A 25,102-nucleotide genomic window follows, 5' to 3' on the forward strand; every position below is an offset into this window, starting at 1 on the left:
CTGCCATGTCCTCCTCACCGTCCGGGGCTGGACGGCACTGCTGGCCTGTAGACACGCTGAGGATTCAAAGGGCAACAGTGCAGTTGCGTGACCATCAGATCCCTTAAAATGAAGGAAGAACAGAACCATCGGCACCAGCAGCAGATGGCACAGGGGAAGGACAGCCCCGAATTACAGCATCAATGTCAGACATTCGCTCAATCCAGCAAGGACCTGACAAGTCCTGGGTGCCAGCATTAGTCACTGCAATGCATAAAAATAAAGGGTGTTAGATGGCGATTCCGGCCAGGGAGGGAAGTCTGTCAGGAGTGGCCAGGGAGGCCTCGCGGGGGACACTCACGGGGCCACACCTCACATCTGGAGACCCCCGTTTAAGCGCGGTGAGGGCGCCAGCCCGCCGGACCGAAGCCAGCCAAGTCCGCCCTTGGCGAGGACGGGGTTAAAGGCGACCCGGGCTGCGGCGGCCCGGAGGTGCGCAGGCGCAGACCGCGGAATGCGCCTGCGCGGTCTGCCGGACGACGTGGCCCGCCCGGAGCCCGGAAGTGGTCCGTGTGGAGCGGCCGCCGGACCCTGGCTGCACACCCAGCGCGTCCGACTTTTCGCTGCTTCGTGGCGACTGTCCCGGCATCACCATGTTGAAGAAATTCGACAAGAAGGACGAGGAATCGGGTGAGGTAGCCTCGGCAGAGGGACCCTCCCCGGGGTTCCCTCCGGGCCTGGGTCCTTCCTGAGCCCCAAAGGGGGACGCGATCCACTGAAGGTCGAGGGGCCTGCAGTGGGTCAGCTCTCCGGACCCCGAGCATCTTCTGGTGTTCTCACTCCCGGCCCGCGCGCGCAGGCTTGAGCCGCGATCCCTGGGTCGGCTTGGCCAGGTGCGGCCCCTCCGCGGGCCTCGGGGTCCCCGTGGGCCAGACGAAGGAGTCGGGCAGACGCTCTGTTCTTGGAAATGGCCAGGGCGTCGTTGGGGCTGGCGTAACTGTGCAGGGCCCCTGTATCCTGGCCCTGTGGTTCATTTTTATTCTACTGAGAGTATTGCACCTGTGCTGAACGGCGGGGCACGAGGGGCCTGTGGTGGGGCCTGAGCTGGGGATGTCAGAGCCGTAGCAGGCAGAGTGGAGGAGACAGCATCACACCTGTAATTAGTTCCGGGTGCCTCGCGCTGTGGGGGATCCGGGGCTGTAGGGACTCAGTGAAGTTGCATGAATGAGAGACACAGAGGGATTCCCCGGGGCCTGCTGGCTGGCTGCCTGGAGGAGAACCCTCTTGGCCGTGGACAGGTTGTACAGCTTTCAGGGCCAGTGCTGAGGCTCGGGGACCCTGCGTGGGCACTAATGGGCACATCTTCCGGTCTCTAGGCGGCGGCTCCAACCCCTTCCAGCATCTGGAGAAGAGTGCGGTGCTGCAAGAGGCAAGTGCCATGCGCTGCTCTCCGTGTCTGCCATGAGGGTCCGGTGGGCAGCGGGCGGCGCGCTCCACACCCTGCTTTGAAGAGTAGTGTCCCCTGAAAGACAGGAAGGCTTGCACCCCGGGGCGGGTCGTGATGCTCACGCTTTTGTTCTTGTTCATTTCTAGAAGTTAACCATGTGTAGCACAGTGCCTCCCTCATATATTACTTTAAAGTTTTATTTTCATTAGAAAGGCAGATTTTACAGAGAAGGAAAGAAAGATCTTGCACCTGCTGGTTCACTCCCCAAATGTCTGCTATGGCCAGAGCTGATCTTATCCGAAGCCAGGAGCTGCTTCTGGCTCTCCCACATGGGTGCAGGGTCCCAAAGCTTTGGACCTCCACCACTTTCCCAGGCCACATACAGGGAGCTGGATGGGAAGTAGACAACGGGACACTAATCGGCATCTGTATGGGATCCACACGCTTGAAGGTGGAGGATTAGCCAGTTGAGCCATTGCACTGGCTCCCTCCCTAACTAATATTAAAGGAAGATTTGAGGAATTAGTATCGAATGAGTTAGGAAAACCACCTTCTTCCCATAAGAGGATGAGGTTGTCTAGCTACATGATATTTCTTGGCCTTGGGACTTCTCCAGCCTCGGCTCCTGGGGTGGATGTCGGGAGGGGAGCAGCCTGGCTGGAAGGTGATCTCCATGCTTGCTTCTTCTTAGGCCCGCGTATTTAACGAAACTCCCATCAACCCTCGGAAATGCGCCCACATCCTCACCAAGATTCTTTATCTCATAAACCAGGTAATGGGGTGAGGCTTGGGGGAGGGGCACATGGCTGGTCATTACCCTTCTGCCCTTGGACAGCCTGTATGTGGTTGTAGCATTGTGGCCCGCGGCCCTGCTCTCGGAGGTGCAGAGTCTGACTTGGTCGTGCTCCCCGTGGGGAAGTCTCTAACGGTCTCAGGACCCGGCCCGGGCTGATGGGGCAGGACGTTCCGTGTGTCCCTTTATTCCAAGCTGAGATTTATATACTTACTGACTCGAACAGAATGACAGTGACAGAAACCTTCCATCGCTGGGCATTCCCCAAGTGCTGCTGTAGCCAGGGCTGAGCCCGGCTGACAGCAGGAGGAGCCAGGAATTCCATCAGGATCTCCCACATGGGTGACACCTTAGCAGGGAACTGGATTGGAAGCAGAGAAGCCCAATCTTGAACCTATACTCTAATATGGAATGCTGATGTTGCCAGCAGCTTAACCCACTGTACCACCATGCCAGCCCCTGAGCCTTTTTTTTTTTAAGATTTATTTATTTTTATCACAAAAAAGAAGGAAGACAGAGATCTTTCTTCCAATTATTTACTCTCCAAGCAGCTGCAACAGTGAGAGCTGAGCCAGTCTGAAGCCAGGAGCTTCTACCTGGGGGTCCCACAAGCGTGCAGGGTCCCAAGGCTTTGGGCTGTCCTTGGCTGCCTTCCCAGGCCACATGATATTTCCCAGGCCACAAGCAGGGAGCTGGATGGGAAATGGGGTTCCTAGAATATGAACCAGAGCCCATGTAGGATTCTGACGTGTGCAAGGCGAGGACTTTAGCTGCTAGGCTACCGCGCTGGGCCCTAGCCTTTTGTTTTGATTTTCACAGGGCGAACACCTGGGGACCACCGAAGCCACCGAAGCCTTTTTTGCCATGACCAAACTCTTTCAATCCAATGATGTAAGTGCCTGAAACCCTGCTTTCCTGGAGAGCTGGCAGTGGAATGGGGGGTGGGAAAGCCAAGGGAAACTGGCCACGTGTGTCAGTGTGAGGTACGTCTGTGTGGACTGAAGGGTTCCTCCGTTTCACTGAACTGGGACTACGAGGGCTTCTCCCCTCCCGTTTCCAGCCCACACTCCGTCGGATGTGCTACTTGACCATCAAGGAGATGTCCTGCATCGCAGAAGACGTCATCATCGTGACGAGCAGGTGAGTCCTGGGGATGCCGGCGCTGCCCCGATGGCTTCCCCTCAGAGTGGCCGTTTTCCTCAGCTGTGTGGCCAGTGGGATTTTCGTGTATGGAATGCCGGTTGCCCTTTCCTGTTCTGTCTCCCTCACCCTTCAGTCAGTCTGACCCCCTCGTGGCTGCCTCCCCAGGGAGCCTGCTCGCCTTTAGCTCCCTGCCCAAGTTCGGACACAAGTCTTCCCTTGTTTACCCTTATCAACAGAACCAGCCTGGCGCTCTCACCAGAACCTCAGTGGGTGCAAAGAGAACACTAGAAAGCTATCTGTAGATGGCGCGAGAGTTGTGGGAGCAGGCTTGCGTCCCAAGTAGGTTTCTGTGTCAAGCTGCATGACTGAGTGTGGCCACTGCCCTTGAGAACTGGGATTCCCTCCTCTTGCTTCTGCTTGCCACCGTAGGGAAGGGGTGCAGGGCGTTACAGATGGAGTTAGAAGATGCAGCCTGTATCTGTTCCTGTGTGTAGCTCTGAGAAAAACGAACAAACATGGCTGTTAGGATCTCCACTGTCCCTCAACCGACAGAAACTGCCAGCGCGTTGTGCTCTGTGCAACACAGTTTATCATGGGGAGTACGATAGACTGGCAGCACAGATGAGAAGGGCATGTTGCTTGAATCTGAACTAGCAAAGGCCTCCTAAAAGAGCAGTCTTGAGTCGGGGCTGGTGCAGGGGCATAACAGGCTAATCCTCCATGTGTGGTGCCAGCACGCCATGTGGATCCCATTCTTGTGCTGGCTGCTTCACTTCTGATCCAGCTCCCTGCTTATGGCCAGGGAAAGCAGTGGAGGGTAGCCCAAGTTCCTGGGTCCCTACGTCCATGTGGGAGACTTGGAAGAAGCTCCCAGCTCAGAGCTTCATATAAGCCCAACTCTGGTGATTGTAGCCGTTTGGGGAGTGAATCGACAGATGGAAGCTCTCTCTCTGTCGCTCTTCTTTCTGTAACTCTGACCTAAGTATAATAAATAAATATTTAAAAAAAGGAACAGTCTGAGTGCTTCCCGGAAAGATGAGTAAGAAACTGCAGGACAGCAATGGAAGTGACAGATGAGGGGTGGTCCTGGCTGATGAACTGGCACAGGCAAAGGCCCAGAGAGCAGGGATAAAGCCTGTTAGGGGACTCTGTCCTGTTTGTGGGTCCTGTAGAAGTAGGAAGACATGGAGAGGATTTGGTGAGAGCAGGGGAGTGGCCCACTCAGTTTGGAGTGTTCTGAAGATTCCATTGGCATCTGTGTGGCCGTCTGAGGGAGGGCACAGGTGTCTCCTGTTGTAATCCAGGGGAGTGTGCTGTGGGAACTGGAGAGGAGGCCTGAGTCCCCTGGTTTTGACAGCACTGTCTCCCTTGCAGCCTGACAAAGGACATGACCGGGAAAGAAGACAACTATCGGGGCCCCGCCGTGCGAGCCCTCTGCCAGATCACCGACGTGAGTTTATTGCCCTCTCCTGGCCAAGGCCCAAGGCCTTACCAGCCACAGGCTGCAGCTTGTCCCCTGTTTCACTGGGCCGGGTGGAGCAGGGGAGGTGGGTGGCAAGCAGAAGCTCCCGAAGTCTTCCTATGCCCCACTGCCCATCGTTAGGGTTGCTGAGAACTTGCTGGGCCTCCTACCTTCTCCTTATCTCCACAGAGCACCATGCTGCAGGCCATTGAGCGCTACATGAAACAGGCCATCGTGGACAAGGTGCCCAGTGTCTCCAGCTCCGCCTTGGTGTCTTCTCTGGTGTGTGGCTGTTGCTGAGGGTCTGGTGGGGCTGGGCTGGAAAACTGAGGAAAATAGCAGTCAGTTTCCTCTAGGAAAAAGAAATGTGTTTCTGTCTTCCTGAGTCTGAGGATCCTGCTGGCTTTCTCTGTTAGGAGAGTCAGGGGCTCTAGGTTAGACAAGAAGTCTTGGTGTCCCTTGGAGTGAAAAGCTGTTGGGATTTGGCTGTGGCAGGGAATCTGTCAGGGCAGGGAGATGGGAAGCTGGAACCATCCTGAATTCATCCGCCATTACAGGATGAGATGAGGCCCTAAGCTGGGTCTGAGGGAAGACAGGGCCGGGTCTAGGAAGAGTGGTGGGGAAAGCATCTCTCCTGGCTGCCTCTTAACCTGCCCTGTTGTCCACAGCACCTGCTGAAGTGCAGCTTTGATGTGGTCAAGCGCTGGGTGAATGAGGCCCAGGAGGCAGCATCCAGTGACAACATCATGGTCCAGGTGAGATGTGTACAAGGGGCTATCTGTTAAAATATTTAGGCAGGGGCAGGTTATTTGGCTTAGCCAGTAAGACATTGTATCTCTTGTCCATCAGTGGATAACTAGATAAAGAAAATGTGGTCTAGATGCACAATAGAATTCCACTCAGTTATAAAAAAAACTGCCTTCTGCAACAAAATAGTTATAATTGGAGACCATTATGCTTAGTGAAGCTAGACCTGAAAAGACAGACACCATGTTTTCTTTGATTCGTGGTGACTAATATGTAGAATACAAAAAATTAATGTATATGAGTGAAATTGACATTTGAGATTTGATTATTGTTTATAACCCTTGTTTGTACTCCTAGGAGCAGTATTCAGGGTGCTTGCCAAAATTGGGGCAGGAACTGCTACAGGCATAGTCATGTGGTTTGTTAAGCATTGCTCTGGAGGCTGCGTACAGAGTATCAGCGGGCAGTTGTCACAAGCACCCTGTGTAGTAGCTTATCTTAGAGGTGAGAAGTCTGGGGCCTGCGTTGTGCTACAGCAGTAACACTACTGCCTGAGACAGCATCTCATGTCCTGTCCCGCTTCTGATCCCGCTCCCTGCTCATGGCATGGGAAAAGCGGAAGGAGATAGCTCTATTGTTTGGGCCCTGGTGCCCACATGGGAGACCCAGATGAAGCTTCTGGCTCCTGGCTTTGGCCTGACCACGTGCTAGCTATGGTAACCATCTGGGGAATAAACCAGCCCATGAAAGAACCAGCAGATGGAAGATCTCACCTCTGGGTGTCCCACTGCACTGTCTCTGTAACTACCTTCAAAATAAATAAGTAAATTTTTGAAAAAAGAAAGGAAAAGGTTAAAGCCTAGAGAGATTCAGGGACTGGCTGGGTCACACAGTCCTATATCCATGGCTGTTTCCTGTCCTCCAGTACCATGCGCTAGGGCTGCTGTACCATGTGCGGAAGAATGATCGTCTGGCCGTGAATAAGATGATAAGCAAGTTCACCCGGCATGGCCTGAAGTCCCCCTTTGCCTACTGCATGATGATCCGAGTGGCCAGCAAGCAGCTGGAAGAGGAAGATGGCAGGTAACAGCTCTGCTCTTACCAACACATGATGCCTCACACATCGTACCATGCCAGGCCGTCCCCAGCTCCTGCCACCTGTGTTCTTTCGTAGCCGTGACAGCCCTCTGTTTGACTTCATCGAGAGCTGCCTGCGCAACAAACACGAGATGGTGGTGTATGAAGCTGCCTCTGCTATCGTCAATCTACCTGGCTGCAGTGCCAAGGAGCTGGCCCCGGCCGTGTCAGGTCACTAGGTGTTCCTTCTCCCACCTACCGGTACCCAGGCCCTGGGTACAGATCGAGGGAGAGGGAGGGGAAATGGCTTCAAGTAGGTTGTGAACTAGTGTGAAGGTGGCAGAAGGCATGGCCCTGCCAGAGCCTTTCACAGGTATATTCTGGGCCATCTAACCATTAAAGAGGCTGATATGCAGGACTGCTCAGCCAGGGAGGAAAAGCTGACAGAGGAGCTCGGTGTGTGATGCCACTGTGTACTGAGCTGAGCTGAGCTGTTCCAGGTGGGCGGGAGAGCAGGGCAGACACTGTTCTGAGCCTGGGGTTTGAGTCCTTATTCTGCCTCCTTTACCAGCTCGCTCAATCTGGGTGATCACCCATGCTTTGCTGGCCTTTTGTCTCTGAAATGTAGATGATGGTCATGCTTATTACACAGGGTTATGGTAAGCAGCAAACGTGCGATGTGTACATGTACTGGGGTGGTGCCCAGCACTGCAGTGAATGCAGCGTGGTTGTTTGCTATTGTTAAGGAGAATCCAGCAGCTGAGAGTATATCAGCTTTAGTCATATTGAGCCTTCAGAACGTCATCTTGGCAAGTCCTCGTGCTGCGTGTCAGCTGGTGGAACGCATGTGCTGGGTGCCTGTGGTTGGTGCCGGACCATGCCTCTGTCGAGGGCTAGGAAAGGAGAGGCTCAGAGGAGTGGTGCTCCTGGACTCACGGGTGTGTTCCAGGCAGGATGTGATCAATGACAGCATTCTTATTAAATCCACTTTACTTCCAGAAACATGGAAGATACAAACTAGAGTCTTCAGAAATAAGAGTTATATTATTTTAAGACAAAAACAAATTCTTGAAAAAATGCAAAACCCACATCATAGACCTAGATATTCCAGATAGCAGGAGATATGTTCACTGCCTTGGTGGCAGCCAAGGCAAAGGAGGGCAGTGGTAGGCATTAAGCTGGGGTCTGTGAGAAGACCTTGTTCCCCAGCAATCAGAGAGTGCGGGATGCCACGCCTGCCTGTGCCACCCCCCTGGCACTTCAGTTGCCTCACCCTGTTGGACCTCAGTCCCCTTGTCTGTAAAATTGACAGAAATTACGAGGGAGCGGTGAGACTGGCCAGCTCCTCGGCCCAGTGACTGGCATAGAGTAGATGCTTGGTAAATAGCTGTTGTTATTTGCAAGATGTGAAGCATGCTGGGCTCTCACAAGCATATCGGGCTCAGGTACCCAGGTGGGGAGAAATCTGTCTCCTTTGGGAAGAAGGGTATCAGTGGGGACGTGGGCTGAGCAGAGGGTCTGAGTCTGAGCAGCGTGGGGGCCCCTGCACAGCCTTGGTGTCCTGCTCCCCTCCGGGAGGCTTTCCACAGCTGCCCAGGAGTGAGAGCAAGCAAACTAGCCCGCAGCCTCTCTCCCCACAGTGCTCCAGCTCTTCTGCAGCTCGCCCAAGGCCGCTCTCCGCTACGCTGCTGTCCGCACCCTCAATAAGGTCAGAGTCCAGGGGTGGCGATTGGGAGGATCCAGCTGGAGGTGCCTGCTGGCCCCCAGCCTGGCTGGAAAGGGGGTACCCTGCTCACAGTTATCTTAGGCTGGATGGCGAGAAGAGCTCATCTGAAGGCCAGGGCATCTGGTGAAGTGACAGAACAGGGTCCTACTCTCTTCTCCGTGTTTCCAAAACAGGTGGCCATGAAGCACCCATCAGCAGTGACAGCTTGCAATCTGGACCTGGAGAACCTGGTCACGGACTCGAACCGCAGCATTGCCACCCTGGCCATCACCACCCTCCTCAAGACGGGCAGTGAGAGCAGCATCGACCGCCTCATGAAGCAGATCTCCTCCTTCATGTCTGAGATCTCGGATGAGTTCAAGGTATCTGGCTTCTCTGAGCATCACTTGTGGCCCCCAGAGGAAGGAAGAGGACCTGCTGTCCACATCTGTCATCCTTAAGCTGGGATTGTTGTGAGGGAGCCCAGTCAGCCTGGAGGGCTCAGGGCAGGCGGCCCCTTCACCCTTCAGAGGGATTGGCACGTCCTGGGAGTGTGCACAGCTTTGCCTCTGGCCCCTCATCCACTGTGCCCCGTACTGTGAGAGGAAGAGTACTGTGAGAGGGGCCAGTCGGGGGGTTCACTTAGACAGCACTCAGGTAGCTTGCTTATCGGCTAGGTAGAGTTTGAGGAGAGGGCAGTGAACAGGACAGCTAAATTGCTCTCGTTATGCAGCTTCCTTACAAGAGCGAGAGAGATAAATAGTAAATAGGTAATTGAGTAGACAAGATCATTTTGGCATGGGCAGTACAGTGATAGGCAGAACAGAGAGAATGTAGAAGTACGACAGAAGTGACTGACAGGAGCGTGATCTGGAAGGCCAGCAATGAGATCATCAGGATAGAGGGCAGGAGCAAGCCGGAGGTGGGCATCGGAGAGAAGGCTGGGGGCCAGTGCGGGCAAGACCCCAGTGGGGCCTTGCGGGTCATGACGCAGTTTCAGCTGTAAGGAAGACATTGGAGAGGCACATCCTAGCATTTTTGTTGTTATTGGTACTTCTTAAGCTTCTATTTTGAAACAATTTCAGAGAAGATTTCAAGGAAATATAGTAAGAATTCCTGAACATTATGTTATTATATTATGGTACATTATCATATAAGAAACTGACATAGGCACAATCTGTGGTGCTTACCCAGATTTCAGTTACTCTGTGTGTGTGCACGCCCAGTGTGGCCCAAATGTGCCCTTTCTAAGTACTTCCACTATTCAGGCCCTCTACCATCACCAAAAGAATCTCCCATGTTAGCTGTGGAGCCACTCAGGTTTCTACCCACTAGCCCTGACCCACAGCTCCATCTAATCGATTCCTCTAATTGTGTTTTTTCCCCAGTGTTATGTAGCCAGAGTTGTATATTGTGACCAAGAGCAGTTAACAGTCTGATTGATTATAATATAGCGTGATTAGTTCTATAATGTGGATTGTTCACCATGGGCAAAAATCACCTCTGCCTGGAATCTGAAAATACTTTGTAGGCTGAAATGAAATTTCAGTGACATGTGTACATTGGGAAGATCCTTCTGGGGGCAGGTGCTGCACAGTGGATTAGGCTGCTAATGGGGTGCCCACATTCCCTATCAGTGTTTGGGATTAAGTCCTGCCTCTTCAGTCTGGCCTCCGGCTGATGTGTATCCTGGGAGGCGGCAGGTAGTGAACAAGGGCTCGCGTCCCTCCCACCCATAGGGAGACCCAAATGGAGCTCCTGACTGCGATCTGACCCAGCCCCAGCCCTTGCAGGCATTTGGGGAGTGAACCAGCAGCTGGAAGACACCTCCCCTTGCCCATCTACTCCCTTCCTCTGTTGTTCTGGCATTCAAATAAAAAGAGATAAGATTTTTAGAAAGCTGCAGAGCAATATGGAGAGCTAACTGGGCGATGGACAGTTGCAGCAGTTCCAGGAGGAGATGCGTTTGCTCGAGCCAGGCCCAGGAGTGGAAAACAGGGATAAAGAGAGGTCTGAGAGCTGAGGGGTGAGTGTTGGCAAAGATGAGGCCGCTTTCTGCTTTGGAATGGTGGTTGTGCCCCTGACCTGCTTGGGGAACTAGGGAGAGGATCAGAAGTCACGACTGACAGCAGCCATCCTGAGGTCGTACCACAGGCATGGTGGAGTTCCCTGGGAACGTAGGTCTGAAACTCAGGCAGGAGACAAAAAAGTGTGTTCATTGGCATCCTGGAGAAAACATGACAAGATCCAAGTTGACCAGAGAGACTGTGAGAAGAGAAGAGGGCCAGGACAGAAGAGCGAAGCAGCAAGCTGAACCAGAAAGGTGACTAGGAGCAGGGAGAAACCAGGCAAGTGGAGAGGAGCAGGCTGGAGACTTGGTCTGAGGTTTGGGTAGAAAGGCAGAGCTTGGAGACCTAGGGTCTGACTCTGACTTAGAGATTGTCATGTATGCCACCTGTCATGGGCATACTCAGGATCCCTGAACTTAAAGGGGAGGGTGCAGTTCCCTGCCCTCTGTTGTGCCCAGGGCCTGGCCCAACGGTTCAGTTGGGTGCCATCTGTCCTGGCACACTCAGGATCCCTAGCCTGTGGGGAGGGTGCAGCTCCCTGCCCTGTGTTGTGCCCAGGGCCCAGCTGAGGCCTCAGCTCAGCCTGGATAGCAGGGCTGCTGCTCATGCCTTTCTCTTTTGACTCAGGTGGTGGTGGTCCAGGCTATCAGTGCCCTGTGTCAGAAATACCCTCGAAAACACGCCGTCCTCATGAACTTCCTGTTCACCATGCTGCGGGAAGAGGTAAGAGCAGGGGCACTGGGGACATGGTGGGCCTGGCAGCTGATGCCAGGGCTCAGCCTGGAGCCAAGAGCCTCTTTGTTGAAGGTGTACTCTGGGTTAGCTTTCCTGATGCCTGCAGCCAGCCCTTTAAACTTCTAGACAGGCCATGTAAACACACCTCAATTGCTAATAATTGCAGTAATAACTGCATGACTCACCAGCCTTGCTGTCAACACTTAGCGGATGCCCTGAGGTGATGCTGACTGCTGGAGTCCAGCACACAAGTATTCTAGCTGATTCCAAGAGCTCAAGGGGGTGTTTTCTTATAAAACTGCTCCTAAAAATGCAACTTTGGTTCTGTTTTTCCTTCTGATAGGAATTATTAACTCATTTGTGTTACCGTTTTTGAATGATTCAACAAACAGGTGAATTTCACAGGAGCAAAAGCCAGTGTTCCTGGAGCAGATTTGATGCCCAGATACCTGGTCCCTCTGCCCCAGCCCAGAGTGGGCACCTTTTTTTTTTTTAATTGTTTATTTTTATTGGAAAGTCAGATTTACAGAGTGAAGGAGAGAGAGAAAGATCTGCCATCTGCTGATTCACTTGCCAAGTATCTGTAACAGCAGAAGCTGAGCCAGGAGCCAGGAGCCAGGAGCTCCCTCTGGGTCTCCCATGCAGGTTCAGGGTCCCAAAGCTTTGGGCCGTCTTTGACTGCTTTCCCAGGCCACAGGCAAGGAGCTGGAAGGCAAATGGAGCAGCCTGGACGTGAACTTGTGCCTACATGGATCCTGGTGCATGCAAGGCTAGAACTTTGGCCACTAAGCTACCGCGCTGAGCCCCAGAATGGGCACTTCTTTCGGTCCATTTCTGACTGGCTGATTTTACTTTTATCCATGTTGTGGCATATGTCAGAACTTTCTTCCTTTTAGAGAATGAGAAATAACTCCATCATATGGATAAACTGTGTTTTACTTTTTCATCCATCTCTCAGTGGGCGCTTCATGGGACAGGCATCTGTCCTAGCACTTAGGATACCTGCGTCCCACATTGCAGGACTAGGATTTGATTCCCAGCTCCAACTCCTGATGCCAGTTTCCTGCCAGTGCAGGTCCTGGGGGCTGCAGTGATGGCTCAGGTGCCACGTGTGAGAGACGTGGGTTGTAGCCACACCTCCCAGCTGCAGCCCCTTGCTGCTGCAGGCATCTGCAGAGTGAACCCACGGATGAGAGGCCTATCTGTGTTGCTCACTGTGTCTCTCTGCCTCTCAAGTAAAGGAATAATTAACACTTAGGCTACTGCTACACTTTAGATACTATGAGTAATGCCACTGTGAGCAGAAGGGAACAGATAGCTTTGGACCCTACTGTCAATCCATTTGAGAATCTATAGAAAAGGAAGGTAGCAGATTATAATTCTGAGTTTAATGTCTTAAGGGAGTCACCATTCTCCATAATAACTGTACCACCTGTTCTGCCTTTTGACTCAGAATTGGAAAGAAAAGTAGGACCTATGAGGTTTCTACTAAACTATCTACTGTTAGGACTGGGAGTCTGGACGTAGCATTGTGCAGTGGGTTTAGCTCCTACCTACAATGTCGGCATCCCTTATGAGCCCTGGCTCGAGTCCCAGCAACTCCACTTCCACTCCAGTTCCCTAATAATGTGCCTGGGAAGGTAACAGGAAATGGTCCCAGGGCTTAGGACCCTGCCACTCATGAGGAAGATCTGGATGGATTTCTAGGTTCCTGGCTCAGCGTGTCCAGTCCTGACTTTGTGGCCACTGGGAGAGTGAACACACAAATGGGCGCTCTCTCTGTCTCCCTTTCTCTGTATCTCTGACTTTGAAATAAATAAATCATTTTTAAAGTGGGGTTAGGGAGGCGTCAGCAGCCATTCATCCTGAACTTTCTGTTTTATATGAGAAGAGGTAGTGCCCTAGAGAGCAGGTACTCCGCCTGCAGGTTGTGTGTCTGTGCCGTTGTCACTGAGCCTGATGGCTCTGGCCCTTAGCTCGACCCCTCTCGCTGCAGGGCGGCTTTGAATACAAGCGCGCCATTGTGGACTGCATCATCAGCATCATTGAGGAGAACTCAGAAAGCAAGGAGACAGGGCTGTCACACCTGTGTGAGTTCATCGAGGACTGCGAGTTCACTGTGCTGGCCACTCGCATCCTGCACCTCCTGGGCCAGGAGGGGCCCAAAACCAACAACCCTTCCAAGTATATCCGCTTCATCTACAACCGAGTAGTCTTGGAGCACGAGGAGGTTCGGGCAGGTAAGGCTGAGCCAGAGCTTGTTTAGGGAATGCCCCCTCAAAGTGGTCTGAGCCCCCTTGGGATTCTGGGCATTCCTCATAAGCAAGAACTCTGATGTTGGACAAAGGGCCTTTTTCAAGTTTTACTGGTAGATTTCAGGGGTGTTTTTTTTTTTTGTTGTTGTTGTTGTTGTTGTTCAGTAATAGATTTGGTGACAGAAAATTCAGCTTTTATATAGGGACAATTCAGTGAGCATCCATCTTGTTCTTCACTTTTTAAAATTTATTTTTTTGGGGTGAGCATTTGGCACAACAGTTAAGAAGCTGCTTAATAGGGCTGGCGTCATGGTCAGCAGGGTAAGGCATTGCTTGTGACATCAGCGTCCCATATCAGAGTACGAGCTGGCGTCCCAGCTGCTGTGGTTCTGATCTAGCTCCCTGCCAATATGCCTGGACAGCCAGTGGTGAATGGCTCACATACTCAGCAAGAGACCCGGATAGTCCCAGGCTCCTGGCTTTCACCTGGCCCAGCCCCAGCTATTGTGGGTGTTTGAGGAGTGAACCAGTAGGAAGATCTCTCAGTCTCTAGAAGTAAATCTAGTGGGTGGAAATAAGAACAAAAAGTGCCTGTAGCCCTCAAAGGAGAGCCACAGTCCCCACTGATGAGGAAGTTGGGGTCCAGGTGGTGTTGAGACCCAGCCAAGCCTCACATTGACTTTGGGCCCCCTGGCCTGAATCTCTTGTTCCTGTATGAAGACCCCTGGAAATACTCACATGATGAGGTGTTGGAGCACATGGGTAAATCATCTTTACTTCATAATCTCTAATCGCAGGTGCGGTGAGTGCTCTGGCCAAGTTTGGAGCCCAGAACGAGGAGATGTTACCCAGCATCTTGGTACTGCTAAAGAGGTGAGTCTAGACCCAGGGGTGCTGGGTCTGAAAGTGTTCCCTCAGGCCCCACGTGGCTTTCCCTATCTCTTTCTGCTAAAATCAGGGAGGAAAGCTGCATAGCTATTGATTGTAGGGAAAAAATAGAAAGCTTAGGAAAGCATGGACAACAGTATTATACACATCCCACCATCCAGAGAGGGCTGTTGTTAACTTGAATTAATTTTCAGGTTTTAAAAATAGCTTAAGATATAGTTTGCATACCATACAATTCACTATGTATAGTTTGATTTTTTTTTTTTTAGTGTATTCATGGAGTTGTAGAATCATCTCCACAGCCTAACTTTGAAATATATTTACCGCCCTGAAAAGAAATCCACCCCATGTCTCTGGGCAGGTGCTTCCAGCACCGGGCAATGCAGAGCCAACCTTCTGTTATGGGTTTGCTTCTGGATGTTGCGTAGAAGCGCATGACGTGGGAGCCTTTTGTGTTGGACTGGCTTCTTCGGCAATGTTTTTGAAGTTTATCCATGCTTATACTGCTATAGTACTTTATTTACTGTGAAATGTGCTCATTTGCACAGCTACACCACATTTTCTCTACTTCTCAGTTGATGGGTTATCTGGGTTATTTCCAATTGTTGGCTATTATGCGTGATGCTTTATGAATACTTGAGTACAGAGTTGTCTGTGAACATATAGTTTCCCATGTCTTGAACACATACCTAAGTGTAGAATTGCTGGGTCCCGCTAAACACTTTTTGACATTTGCTGTTGGGTAAGGAGACTTGTCACCCTCTCTGGCTGGGCTTCAGGGAGAGGATGTAGACCTGGCCACCTCCTGGCCCCTTAGCCTCATGGGGCCCTCTGTGCATTTTGATGCCATTGTTTAAGACCTGCCTGGTTGCCACAGGCTGCCAGAGCTTTAAGAGACCTGCTTCCTCCCACCACCCCCTGACAATGCCCTTTAGGGCCATTCCTGATGGGCCCCAATCAGAAGCCTTTGTTTCTGCTGCAGGTGTGTGATGGACGATGACAATGAAGTAAGGGACCGAGCCACCTTCTATCTGAATGTCCTGGAGCAGAAACAGAAGGCCCTCAATGCAGGCTACATCCTGAACGGTGAGTCTTTCCCACCCATCTGATCCAGCGTCTTACTGGAGTGTGTTCCTTCTCAGCGCTCCCAAACAGGCACGCCCTCCCTGGGCAGGGGAAGCCAGAGGCTGACCTATCACGGCCGCCTCCCCAGCTCACACTGGCCTGCGTAGACAACCCAGGGAGCTGAAACAAAGTCAGTAAGAAAAACTTGGGTCTCCACGGTGCTTTACCTTCTATCCATGGTTTTGTGTCTGCGTTTTCTCCTTGCAGCAATCCCGTGAAAGAAAGGTGTATGAGAAGGCAGAGGCTTGAAGGGGTTGCCTGATTCCTCAGGATTGTACACCCAGCATCTGTCATTCACACAGCCTCGGGCTTCGGTCTTTTCTGTGGGTTTCCTTGGCACACACTCCGTGCCATCTATCAGACACACTGCCCTTCCTTCCACTGCCCCTAGGTCTGACTGTGTCCATCCCTGGCCTGGAGAGAGCGCTGCAGCAGTACACTCTAGAGCCATCGGAAAAACCCTTTGACCTCAAGTCTGTGCCCTTGGCCACCACGCCCATGGCGGAGCAGAGAACAGGTAAGGTTCCCACAGGCCCGCAGGTCCAGGCTTCTGCTCAAGGGCTCTATTTTGGTCGTGCAGCCACAGGCCTAGCCAGGACAGGTGGGCTTGGACGAGAGGAGGGATAATCCTTGCTATCTCTGTGTTAAGGAGATGGAGCCTCACTCCAAAACACTTGCTGCTTTTCTTACACGTTCTCAGCGCCACACTCGGGGGTTTTGCTTTACAATCACCACATTGCAGCACTGGATCCACAGCCACACTGCCCGTGACTGACATGCGTTTGCTCCTACAGAAAGCACCCCCGTCGCAGCAGTCAAGCAGCCTGAGAAGGTGGCCGCCACCCGGCAGGAGATCTTCCAGGGTGAGTAACAGCTCCACGTGCGCGTGGAAGACCTGTACTTGGGCTCTTCGAGGGAATTAAAGCAGGCATTTTACTGGATTTCTCCCGAGGACTGAGCCCCAGAGAGTGGTTTAGATCGTCACACCTGGCCCTCACGAGAAGGTTGCTAGGTCCTTTAGAATCTGAGGGATTGGAAGTTTACAGAAAGTAATTTGTCCAAGGTTGCACAGATACAAAGATTTGATTCAGGGACCGACTTGGTGGTATAGTATGTTAAGCTTCTACTTCCAAGGCCACTATCCCATATGGACACAGGTCTGTGTCAGGTCGCTCCACTTTCAGTCCAGCTTTCTACTTATGGCCTGGTAACAAGTCCTTAGGCTTCTGCGTCCATGAGGGAGACTCAGAAGAAGCCCCTGTCTCCCAGCTTCAGACCAGCCCCAGCTCCAGCCATTATGGCCATTTGGAGGGTGAACCAGCAGGTGAAAGATTCGTTCTTTCTCTGACTCTCTTCTGTAAAAATTTCCTTTCAAACAAAAACAAGTAAATGTTTAAAATTATTTTTAAAAAGGATTTGGCTCAGAACTGCCTCAGAGCTGTCTCTGGGTCCCACTTCTGAGGGCTCAGGATATCTGATTGAGGACAGCTGGAGTCCAAGACACTGGTCCATTTTGCGGGTCCCTGCGGGTCGGGTCTACACTGTCGTAAGCTTTGTTTGGCATCCATCTGCTCTGCTGGCCTTACATTGTTCCTTTTTTCTTTCTATTTATTGGAGAAAAATAAATCTTTTATTCTCTAAATCACCCCCCAAATATCTACAAATACCAGGAACCTTTTACTCAATCCAGATCTCTGTGGGTGGCAGGGACCCACGTCCTTGGGCCATTGCCTGCTGCCTCCCAGGGTGCCCCTTTAGCAGGAAGCTGAGTCAAGACTGGCATGCCAGTGGTGAATGAGACACTGTGTGCAGCAGCTTAACTGTGACATCCAGTGCCCTCCTGTGGCCTTGCTTTTTTTTTTTTTTTTAAAGATTTATTTATTTTTATTATAAAGTCAGATATACAGAGAGGAGGAGAGACAGAGAAGAAGATCTTCCATCCAATGATTCACTCCCCAAGTAAGAGCAGCGACTGGTGCTGTGCCAATCCAAAGCCAGGAGCCAGGAACTTCCTCCAGGTCTCCCACACGGGTGCAGTGTCCCAAAGCTTTGGGCCATCCTCCACTACTTTCCCAGGGCACAAGCAGGGAGCTGGATGGGAAGTGTAGCTGCCGGGATTGGAACCGGCACCCATATGGGATCCCAGCGTGTTCAAGGCGAGGACTTTAGCCACTAGGCCACTGCGCTGGGCCCTGGCCTTGCCAGAAGAGGCTGAGTGTGACTGCGGACCATTATCTCTACAGAATTCTTACTTTCACTGCTAGCATGTGCCCCTTCGGCTTCATGAAGTCCTGCTGTTCCCCTAAGTCCACCACCTCGCCCAGCTGTTCTTTTTCTGTCTCTCTGCATTTTAAATACATTTTTAAATAAGGTTTATTTTATTTTCATTGGAAAGTCAGATTTACACAGAGAAGGAGAGACAGACAGAAAGATTTTCTATCCGCTGGTTCACTCCCCAAGTGGCCCCAATGGCCAGAGCTAAGTCGATCTGATGCCAGGAGTTTCTTCTGGGTCTCCTATGCGGATGCAGGGTCCCAACACTTTGGGCCGCCCTTGACTGCTTTCCCAGCACACAAGCAGGGAGCTGAAAGGGAAGTGGAGCTGCTGGAATACAAACTGGTTCCAATATGGGATCCCAGCGCGTGTAAAGTGTACACTTCAGCCGTTAGGCTACCGTGCCAGGCCCTCAAATAAATTTTAAAATACTGTCCACAAATGGAATTGAGTGTAGGACTTTGGTAACTCCTTGTCAGGTTCTTGCTGGACATGGGAGAGGGGCATATTCCTGGGATATGGCACAGTGTGAGCAAAGTCAGGGAAATATGGCACCACTATACTCAGGTAACAGTGAACAGCCCTCGTATGTACGCATCCACCCATCTCCAGTAGGGTGGAAGACCTTGAGGACTGATGCTGAGGTTTATTGGAAACCCACTTAGCCTGAGGGTTGAACAGCTGAGTGACTGGCCTGTGGTTTTCAGAGCAGTTGGCGGCAGTGCCCGAGTTCCAGGGTCTGGGGCCCCTCTTCAAGTCCTCGCCCGAGCCTGCGGCACTCACTGAGTCAGAGACAGAGTATGTTGTCCGCTGCACCAAGCACACCTTCGCCGATCACATGGTGTTCCAGGTGAGCAGAGCGGCTGAGATCCTGCTGGGGCCTGTGCCCAGGGAGGGGGCTCCCAGTCTGTACAGTGGGGCCTGTAGCATCCTGGCATTCCCACACTGGTGCCCACCTGGATGAGAGCCTCTGGTCCTGGCACACATGAGTATTTCCCAAGGACCTCTCTGGCTCCTGTGTGGCTCCTTAGTGGGAGTCAGCGTGGCTCACAGCACAGCGGGGGAATCTCCTGGCCCCTGCTCTGTTGCTTCTCCTGGACCTAGAGCAATATCTAAGCTCCTCTCCTCCCTGGGCCAGTTTGACTGCACAAATACACTCAATGACCAAACCCTGGAGAACGTCACCGTGCAGATGGAGCCCACGGAGGCCTATGAGGTGCTCTGTTACGTGCCTGCCCGGAGCCTGCCCTACAACCAGCCTGGGACCTGCTACACACTGGTGGCATTGCCCAAGGAAGACCCCACAACTGGTAAGCTCCACTCCAAAGGCTTTTGGTCTTTTGGAGTGCATGGGGTGGGCAGCTGAACACCAATTATTTGTCTTCTGTAAGAACCTCATCTCGTAGATTTCAGACTTGAGAATAATACGGGCCAAGTGTGAGCTACTTAGCTGCGTGATTTGTCCTCATAGCAAATCTGTAGGGATAAGCGTAAGGACCGCTGTACCTCTCTGTGTAGGTAGGAAGCCAGGCTCAGGTTAGATCGTACGTACCTCATTGTTCCTGAAGACAGGCTCAGACATCTCAGATCCATTCCTGCCGGTGCTTTTCCAAGCCACGGACAGTGATCTGGCAGGGCTGCTGTTGCCATCCTGCGCTTACTTCTCTTCTCCTTCCTTGGACCCAGGCAGGAACTTTACAAGAAGTGCCCCTGTCTAGCCTGGTGGGGTGGGATGGCATATCGCGGCTGCTAGTCACGCAGCAGAGGCCACAGGGTAGGCTGCGGCCATTTGCTCAGTGAGGGAGTGAAGCTCGTGCCCTCGTAGATTCAGGGGATATTCTGCTGACCCCAGACTTTGTTTCCCGTAGTGGCCTGCACCTTCAGCTGCATGATGAAGTTCACTGTCAAGGACTGTGACCCTACCACTGGGGAGACCGACGAGGAAGGCTACGAGGATGAGTATGTGGTAAGAAGCCAGCAGAAGGAGGCTCGGTTTTGGATCCGAGGCAGCTCTCTCTTGAAGCTGACAGCCAGAGCAAATGAATCCTTTCCCTGCTCTGGACAGCTCTTCTCACAAAGGATTTTTCTAACTTACAAATACACGTGCTCATGTACAAAAGAATACTGAAACAAAAATGAAGTACAAGACAAAGTATAAACAAGAAAACACTCATAATCCTTCGTAGGGACACTTAGGGGTAGTTGTATAATTGAGGTCGTTTTGTACATCATAGATCTTGCTATTTCTGCTAAAAACCTTCATGTATTTTCCAGTAGCCTTCAGATACTTCACAGACGCAGTTTTTAATGGCTTTAAACTATTCCATACATAGCAGTATCACCGCTCACTTCACCTTTTTGTTCCTTTAATGCTGGGCATTTAAATCCCCAAATTCTCAGTATTTGGGATTTGAGATATTCACTAATGTATAATGGTACATTGAACATCCCTTTTGGTACAGATTTTAGTCTGTATTTCATACTATTTCCTTAGGTTAAATACCTAGAGTGAGTGAAGATAGGCCTCATTTGCCCTGCTGGGCTGACCTGGGCTGTCCTGGCCTGTCCTGCACAACTCCTCCCCGACCTTGGTAGAAGTTGAGTGCAGGATCTTTCTGGAATTTGACTGTGGAACAGTTGTTTGGTGCTATCCTTGTGGGTCAAGCATTTTGTTTTGAAGGTTTATTTATTTCTGTTTGAAAGGCATTGTTACAGAGAGAACTAGAGACAGATCTTCTCTTCATTGGTTCACTTACCAAATGGCTGAGCCAGGAGCCTCTTCTGAGTCTCCCATGTGGGTAAAGAGGCCCAAGGACTTATGCCAACCTTTGCTGCTTCCCTGGACCATTAGCAGGGAGCTGGTTAGGAAGTGAAGCAGTCAGGACTGAAACCAGCACCCATATGGGATGCTGGTGCTGCAGGTGGAGGCTTTATGTGATAAACCATGGCATGAGCCCCAGGGGTCAGGCCTTTTTAAAACTCTAGAGGGATGATTGTGGTGTACGACATCTGACATTTGCCTCTTGTCATCCTAGAGCTACTGGACCTTCTGTGAGCCAGAAATGACCCTAAGGCTGGAATTGGCCTAAGGTCCCGTTAGGAGCTGAGTCTTGTGTACACCTTACATGGGCACAAATTGGGGGGGTGGTGAACATCTGTTGGATGAATGAGTGGGAACCCCCAAGTAGAACCATCAATCTAAAGTGGGTAGGAGGGAGTACTAAATATATCAATTTATGGTCGTCACAGCTGAGATTGAGATGGGAGCTCAGGATATACTCAGTCCAAACGACACAGCTGGGGTGGGGGCAGGATTTGCTGACTCTGAAATGACTGCTGCCCTTGAGAAGCTCACTGGCCTCTGGAAGGGAGACCTTAGTGAGCACTGCCATGTCACCCCTGGTCACGGGTCATTGAGCCACTGACTCCAGGTCAATCCAGGAAGGACCCCACAGCTGACAACTCAGTGATGGAGGGCTGGTAATTGAGGTTGGCATGCTTTCCATGGAAGGGACAGCACTTGGTGTGAGTGCTTGAGGACAGATAATTACCCAATCCAGCTGCTTTTGTGTTGCCTGGCCTAGCACATCCTCAAAGCCTATTGGGTTCCTGCTGGGCAGCTCACTGGAAGGGAAGAGCTCAGAGGCCCCAAGGTGTGCGGGGTGTAGCATCTTGAGGTACCTAACATCTGCCTCCCTCTCTCCAGCTAGAGGACCTGGAAGTCACTGTAGTTGATCACATCCAGAAGGTCCTGAAGGTGAACTTCGAGGCAGCCTGGGATGAGGTAGGGGACGAGTTTGAAAAGGAGGAAACGTTCACCTTGTCTACCATCAAGACACTTGAAGGTAACAATCTTGGGGACAATCCTGGGTGGCCCTTGGCTACTGTTGATGTGTACCTCCCCTTTGCCTACTTAGGGCCTGGGCCATAGCTAGACCATATCCAGTGCTACTTCACTGAAAGCCATTTAGAGCACGGAGGGGTGGTGGCCCACTTGGGAGACAAGATGCATGGCTTAACAGTTTCCGGGTTTCTATCCGCAGAGGCTGTGGGCAATATTGTGAAGTTCCTGGGAATGCACCCTTGCGAGAGGTCAGACAAAGTGCCTGATAACAAGAACACCCACACACTGCTCCTGGCCGGTAAGCAGCATCTTCAGTTGCGGAGGGCACACTGAGCTTACAGGTGGGATGCCTGGAGCCTGGGCTGATGACAGCCCTGGGAACAGGAAGAACAGAATCCAGAGCCTTTAAAATTCACCCAGTGTTCCCGGCCGACCGGGAGGAGGTGTGGCACAGTGTCAAGTCACCGCCTGGGCCACCTGTATTCCCTGTCTTTTCCACTTCTGGTCGGGCTTCTTGCTAACGCATCCTGAGGCAGCAGATGACGGCTCAAGTGTCTGGGCCTGTTACCCACACGGGAGACCTTGTTGGCGTTCCAGATTCCTGGCTTTGGCCTGGCCCAACACTGCCTATGGTGGGCAGTTGGGAGTAAACCAGCAAATGGAAGATCTCAATCTCTATCTCTCTGCCTTTCAAGTAGATAAAAAATAAACATTTAAAATTCACAAAGGATAAAGAAAGGACAGGGATGTGTCCCCTCCTTGCTGCCAGCCATTCCGGCATCCTTCCAGCCCACACGTAGGGTTTCTAGTACAATGCCACTATGGACTTCCGGTTGTTTTGTAGCAAGACAAGCTAACAAGACCACCCATTCTTTTCTTTTTTTTTTTTTTTAATTTATTTATTTTTATTGGAAAGGCAGATATACAGAGAGGAGGAGAGACAGAGAGGAAGATCTTCCGTCCGATGGTTCACTCCCCAAGTGGCCGCAACAGCTAGAGCTGAGCCAATCTGAAGCCAGGAGCCTCCTCCGGGTCTCCCACATGGGTGCAGGGTCCCAAGGCTTTGGGCTGTGCTCAACTGCCCTCCCTGGCCACAAGCAGGGAGCTGGATGGGAAGTGGAGCTGCCAGGACTAGAATCGGTGCCCATATGGGATCCCGCTGTGTTCAGGGTGAGGACTTTAGCCGCTGCGCTATCATGCTGAGCCCAGAACACCCATTCTTAAACTCATTTTGTAAAATTACATTTTTGTACAAGTTTGCATTTTGTACAACTGCATTGCTCTGTAGCACAGAGCACACCTTATTTTTGTTGTTTACAGTGTTTCTTAAAGATCTTTGCTGTGAATATGTAGAGCTTCCTCATTTTTTAAAAAAGAAAATATATGTGATAAAATAGAATTTAAAAATTTTTTAAAAGATCTGTCTTATTTATTTTAAAGGCAGAGTTACAGAGGCAGGGAGGGAGAAAGACTGGGATGGAGATAGAGAGGAAGAGAGAGAGATCTTCCATCTATGAATTCACTCACCAAATGATTATAACTGCTGGACCTGGGCCAGACTGAAGCCAGGACCCAGGAACTTCTTTGGGGTCTCCCACGTAGGAGTTACAGTGAATCCCATGTACTTCACTTCCAGTACTAGTGCCTGCCAGCACCTGCATCCACATTCATGCCCCCCCATGACTTTCATGCAAATTCCAGATAGAACATTTTATTTATAAATGTTTCTGTGTCTGTATGTTCCTTTCTCTAAGATGTTACCGTTAAACGGTTAACAAAAGGAAATGGGACTTGGGGTCTGGGAGGACGTTTCGCTTCAGTGCCCTGCTCACAGCTGACAGGCTCCAAGACCATGATTTCTGGCCGCATTGAAACAACCCTGGGTCCCCTGGGTCTTGCAGACACCTGCTTTGTGGTTTTCTCATGATAGGGCCTCTACGAATCAGCCAATATGGATGAGCCTCTGACAAGAGGTGTGAGCTAAATCTTGGCAGAAACCTAGGGGCAGACACCCCTCTGCTCCCGCAGAGGCTCAGAGAGGTTCATGAGGCACAAGCCTCGGGCATGCCTGCGGGACGCCCCTGCTGACCCCCAGCAGTCCTGCTGCTTCCGTGGGCCTCCTCTTACCTTACTACCTGCACTTCTCTCTTCCTCTCTAGGTGTGTTCCGGGGTGGCCATGACATCCTGGTGCGTGCCCGGCTGCTGCTCTTGGAAACAGTGACCATGCAAGTAACAGCCAGAAGTTCAGAGGAGCTTCCGGTGGACGTTATCCTGGCATCTGTGGGCTAAGGGATCAGCTTGCATCTGTCCTTTTGTAATCCCCTTTCCCCAAACACTAAGCAGGAGTCACACCTTGGCCATGAAATGGGTGAAAACTGCTTCACAAGCTTCTGGATAGAAAAATAATTAGGAATCATTTTGCATTTTTTATTCAACCCCATTCACAAGTGTTGGGGCTTTTTTTTGTTTGTTTTCACTAGGGGATCATTTTGACTTGGCCTAGATCTTGCTGTCCTGCCTGCCAGGGAATGGGCATTGCAAATGAATAAAATGCTGGCACCTCTTCTAGAATTTATCCCCAAAGAAGCCATCTTCTGCCTGAAATAAATCAGCATGTATTTATTGAATAATTACTAAGCAGACTCATGCTTAGGGATCTAGCTCCCCTTTGAGACCACCTACCACCCAGTACAGCACTCCTCCGCCCCTGTATCCACAGCCCCTTTGCTCTTGCTCGCCCCATGGCAGAACCCTCTCCTGCTCATTCCCTGACCAGCATCAAGCCCTGGGACCAGGACTCTGTAGGTTTGTCTGGGGAATGCCAACATTTTACTGACAGCCCCTCTGCTGTGAGAGTGGGCAGATGGGAGCTGCTGTGGGCCGAGGAGGGAGATGGGGTTTGGGCTGGTGTTGTCCACCTGCTGGGAGGTGATGGGGGAAGAACAGCCTTGGAGTGTCAGGTGTGTCAGGATTAATTGAACAATGAAAAGATGCTTAACAGAGAGATGATTTTATTAATAAACTACACTGCGGCCATCATCCATGCTTTTAGGGTGATGCACCTTGTCTAAGAACATACAAGCTTCTATCCCAAAAAGCCAGGGTGTCAAAGGGCAAAATATGCAAGCTTTTGTTAATCACTACCTCCGGTGGAACTAAGAGTCTCTAGGGTTGGTTTTCCTGTGTTAATTAAACTTAAAGCCAAAAGGGAAGAATCACAGCGATTCACAACCTGAACAAAGGGGGAAGAGAGAAGACAACTTTGGGTTAAGGGAACCTTCCTCTGGAATTCACAACCAGAGGGAGACAAGAAAGAGAGACCTTTTTCCTGGCTTCGCTGTCCACATTCCCTTACCACTAGGCCTCACCTCTCTTGGGACTCTGGAAAGTACAAAAATTAGAAACACAAAGCCTCTCAGCATTAACATCGTCACTGACTCGCTCAAGGAGTGAACTGAGGGCGAGGAATACAGACATTCAGAGGCCAACTATGCTCGGAGTCTGGGCAGCCAGAGAGCAAGCAGGAACTGGGGAGGCCAGGTCAGAGTGCCAGGCCGA

The 25,102-nt window shown here is 51.4% G+C and overlaps 1 protein-coding gene across 2 annotated transcripts; it reads left to right on the forward strand.

The window, feature by feature from the left end:
* The first annotated feature begins 526 nt into the window (after positions 1-526).
* Positions 527-24,583, forward strand: COPG1 (COPI coat complex subunit gamma 1). Of its 2 annotated transcripts, none has more exons than XM_040995298.1 (24): positions 527-669; positions 1,356-1,408; positions 2,118-2,198; positions 3,039-3,110; positions 3,280-3,359; positions 4,737-4,812; positions 5,014-5,106; positions 5,493-5,579; positions 6,497-6,654; positions 6,746-6,879; positions 8,289-8,356; positions 8,548-8,736; positions 11,050-11,145; positions 13,154-13,397; positions 14,210-14,285; positions 15,283-15,386; positions 15,817-15,965; positions 16,249-16,288; positions 18,407-18,549; positions 18,838-19,009; positions 19,568-19,665; positions 21,406-21,544; positions 21,743-21,841; positions 23,703-24,583. In XM_040995298.1, the coding sequence occupies exons 1-24, from the start codon at positions 633-635 to the stop codon at positions 23,831-23,833; spliced, it is 2,619 nt and encodes an 872-aa protein (XP_040851232.1). In that variant the 5' UTR covers positions 527-632; the 3' UTR covers positions 23,834-24,583. The 2 variants fall into 2 exon arrangements, with proteins under 2 accessions (XP_040851232.1, XP_040851231.1); XM_040995297.1 differs by having other exon boundaries at positions 15,817-15,942; positions 16,220-16,288.
* The last annotated feature ends 519 nt before the right edge of the window (positions 24,584-25,102 follow it).

This window comes from Ochotona curzoniae, unplaced genomic scaffold, assembly GCF_017591425.1.
Source record: "Ochotona curzoniae isolate NIBS_2020 unplaced genomic scaffold, NIBS_Ocur_1.0 contig_908, whole genome shotgun sequence".
Taxonomy (NCBI): domain Eukaryota; kingdom Metazoa; phylum Chordata; class Mammalia; order Lagomorpha; family Ochotonidae; genus Ochotona; species Ochotona curzoniae.

What these genes read in the sequence shown, in the direction of transcription:
- COPG1 (XM_040995297.1), top strand. Translation starts at nt 633, where the DNA reads ATGTTGAAGAAATTCGACAAGAAGGACGAGGAATCGG. An exon ending in GTGACAACATCATGGTCCAG is followed by an intron (nt 5,580 to 6,496) that starts GTGAGATGTGTA and finishes CCTGTCCTCCAG; the next exon opens with TACCATGCGCTAGGGCTGCT. An exon ending in TCACCATGCTGCGGGAAGAG is followed by an intron (nt 11,146 to 13,153) that starts GTAAGAGCAGGG and finishes CTCTCGCTGCAG; the next exon opens with GGCGGCTTTGAATACAAGCG.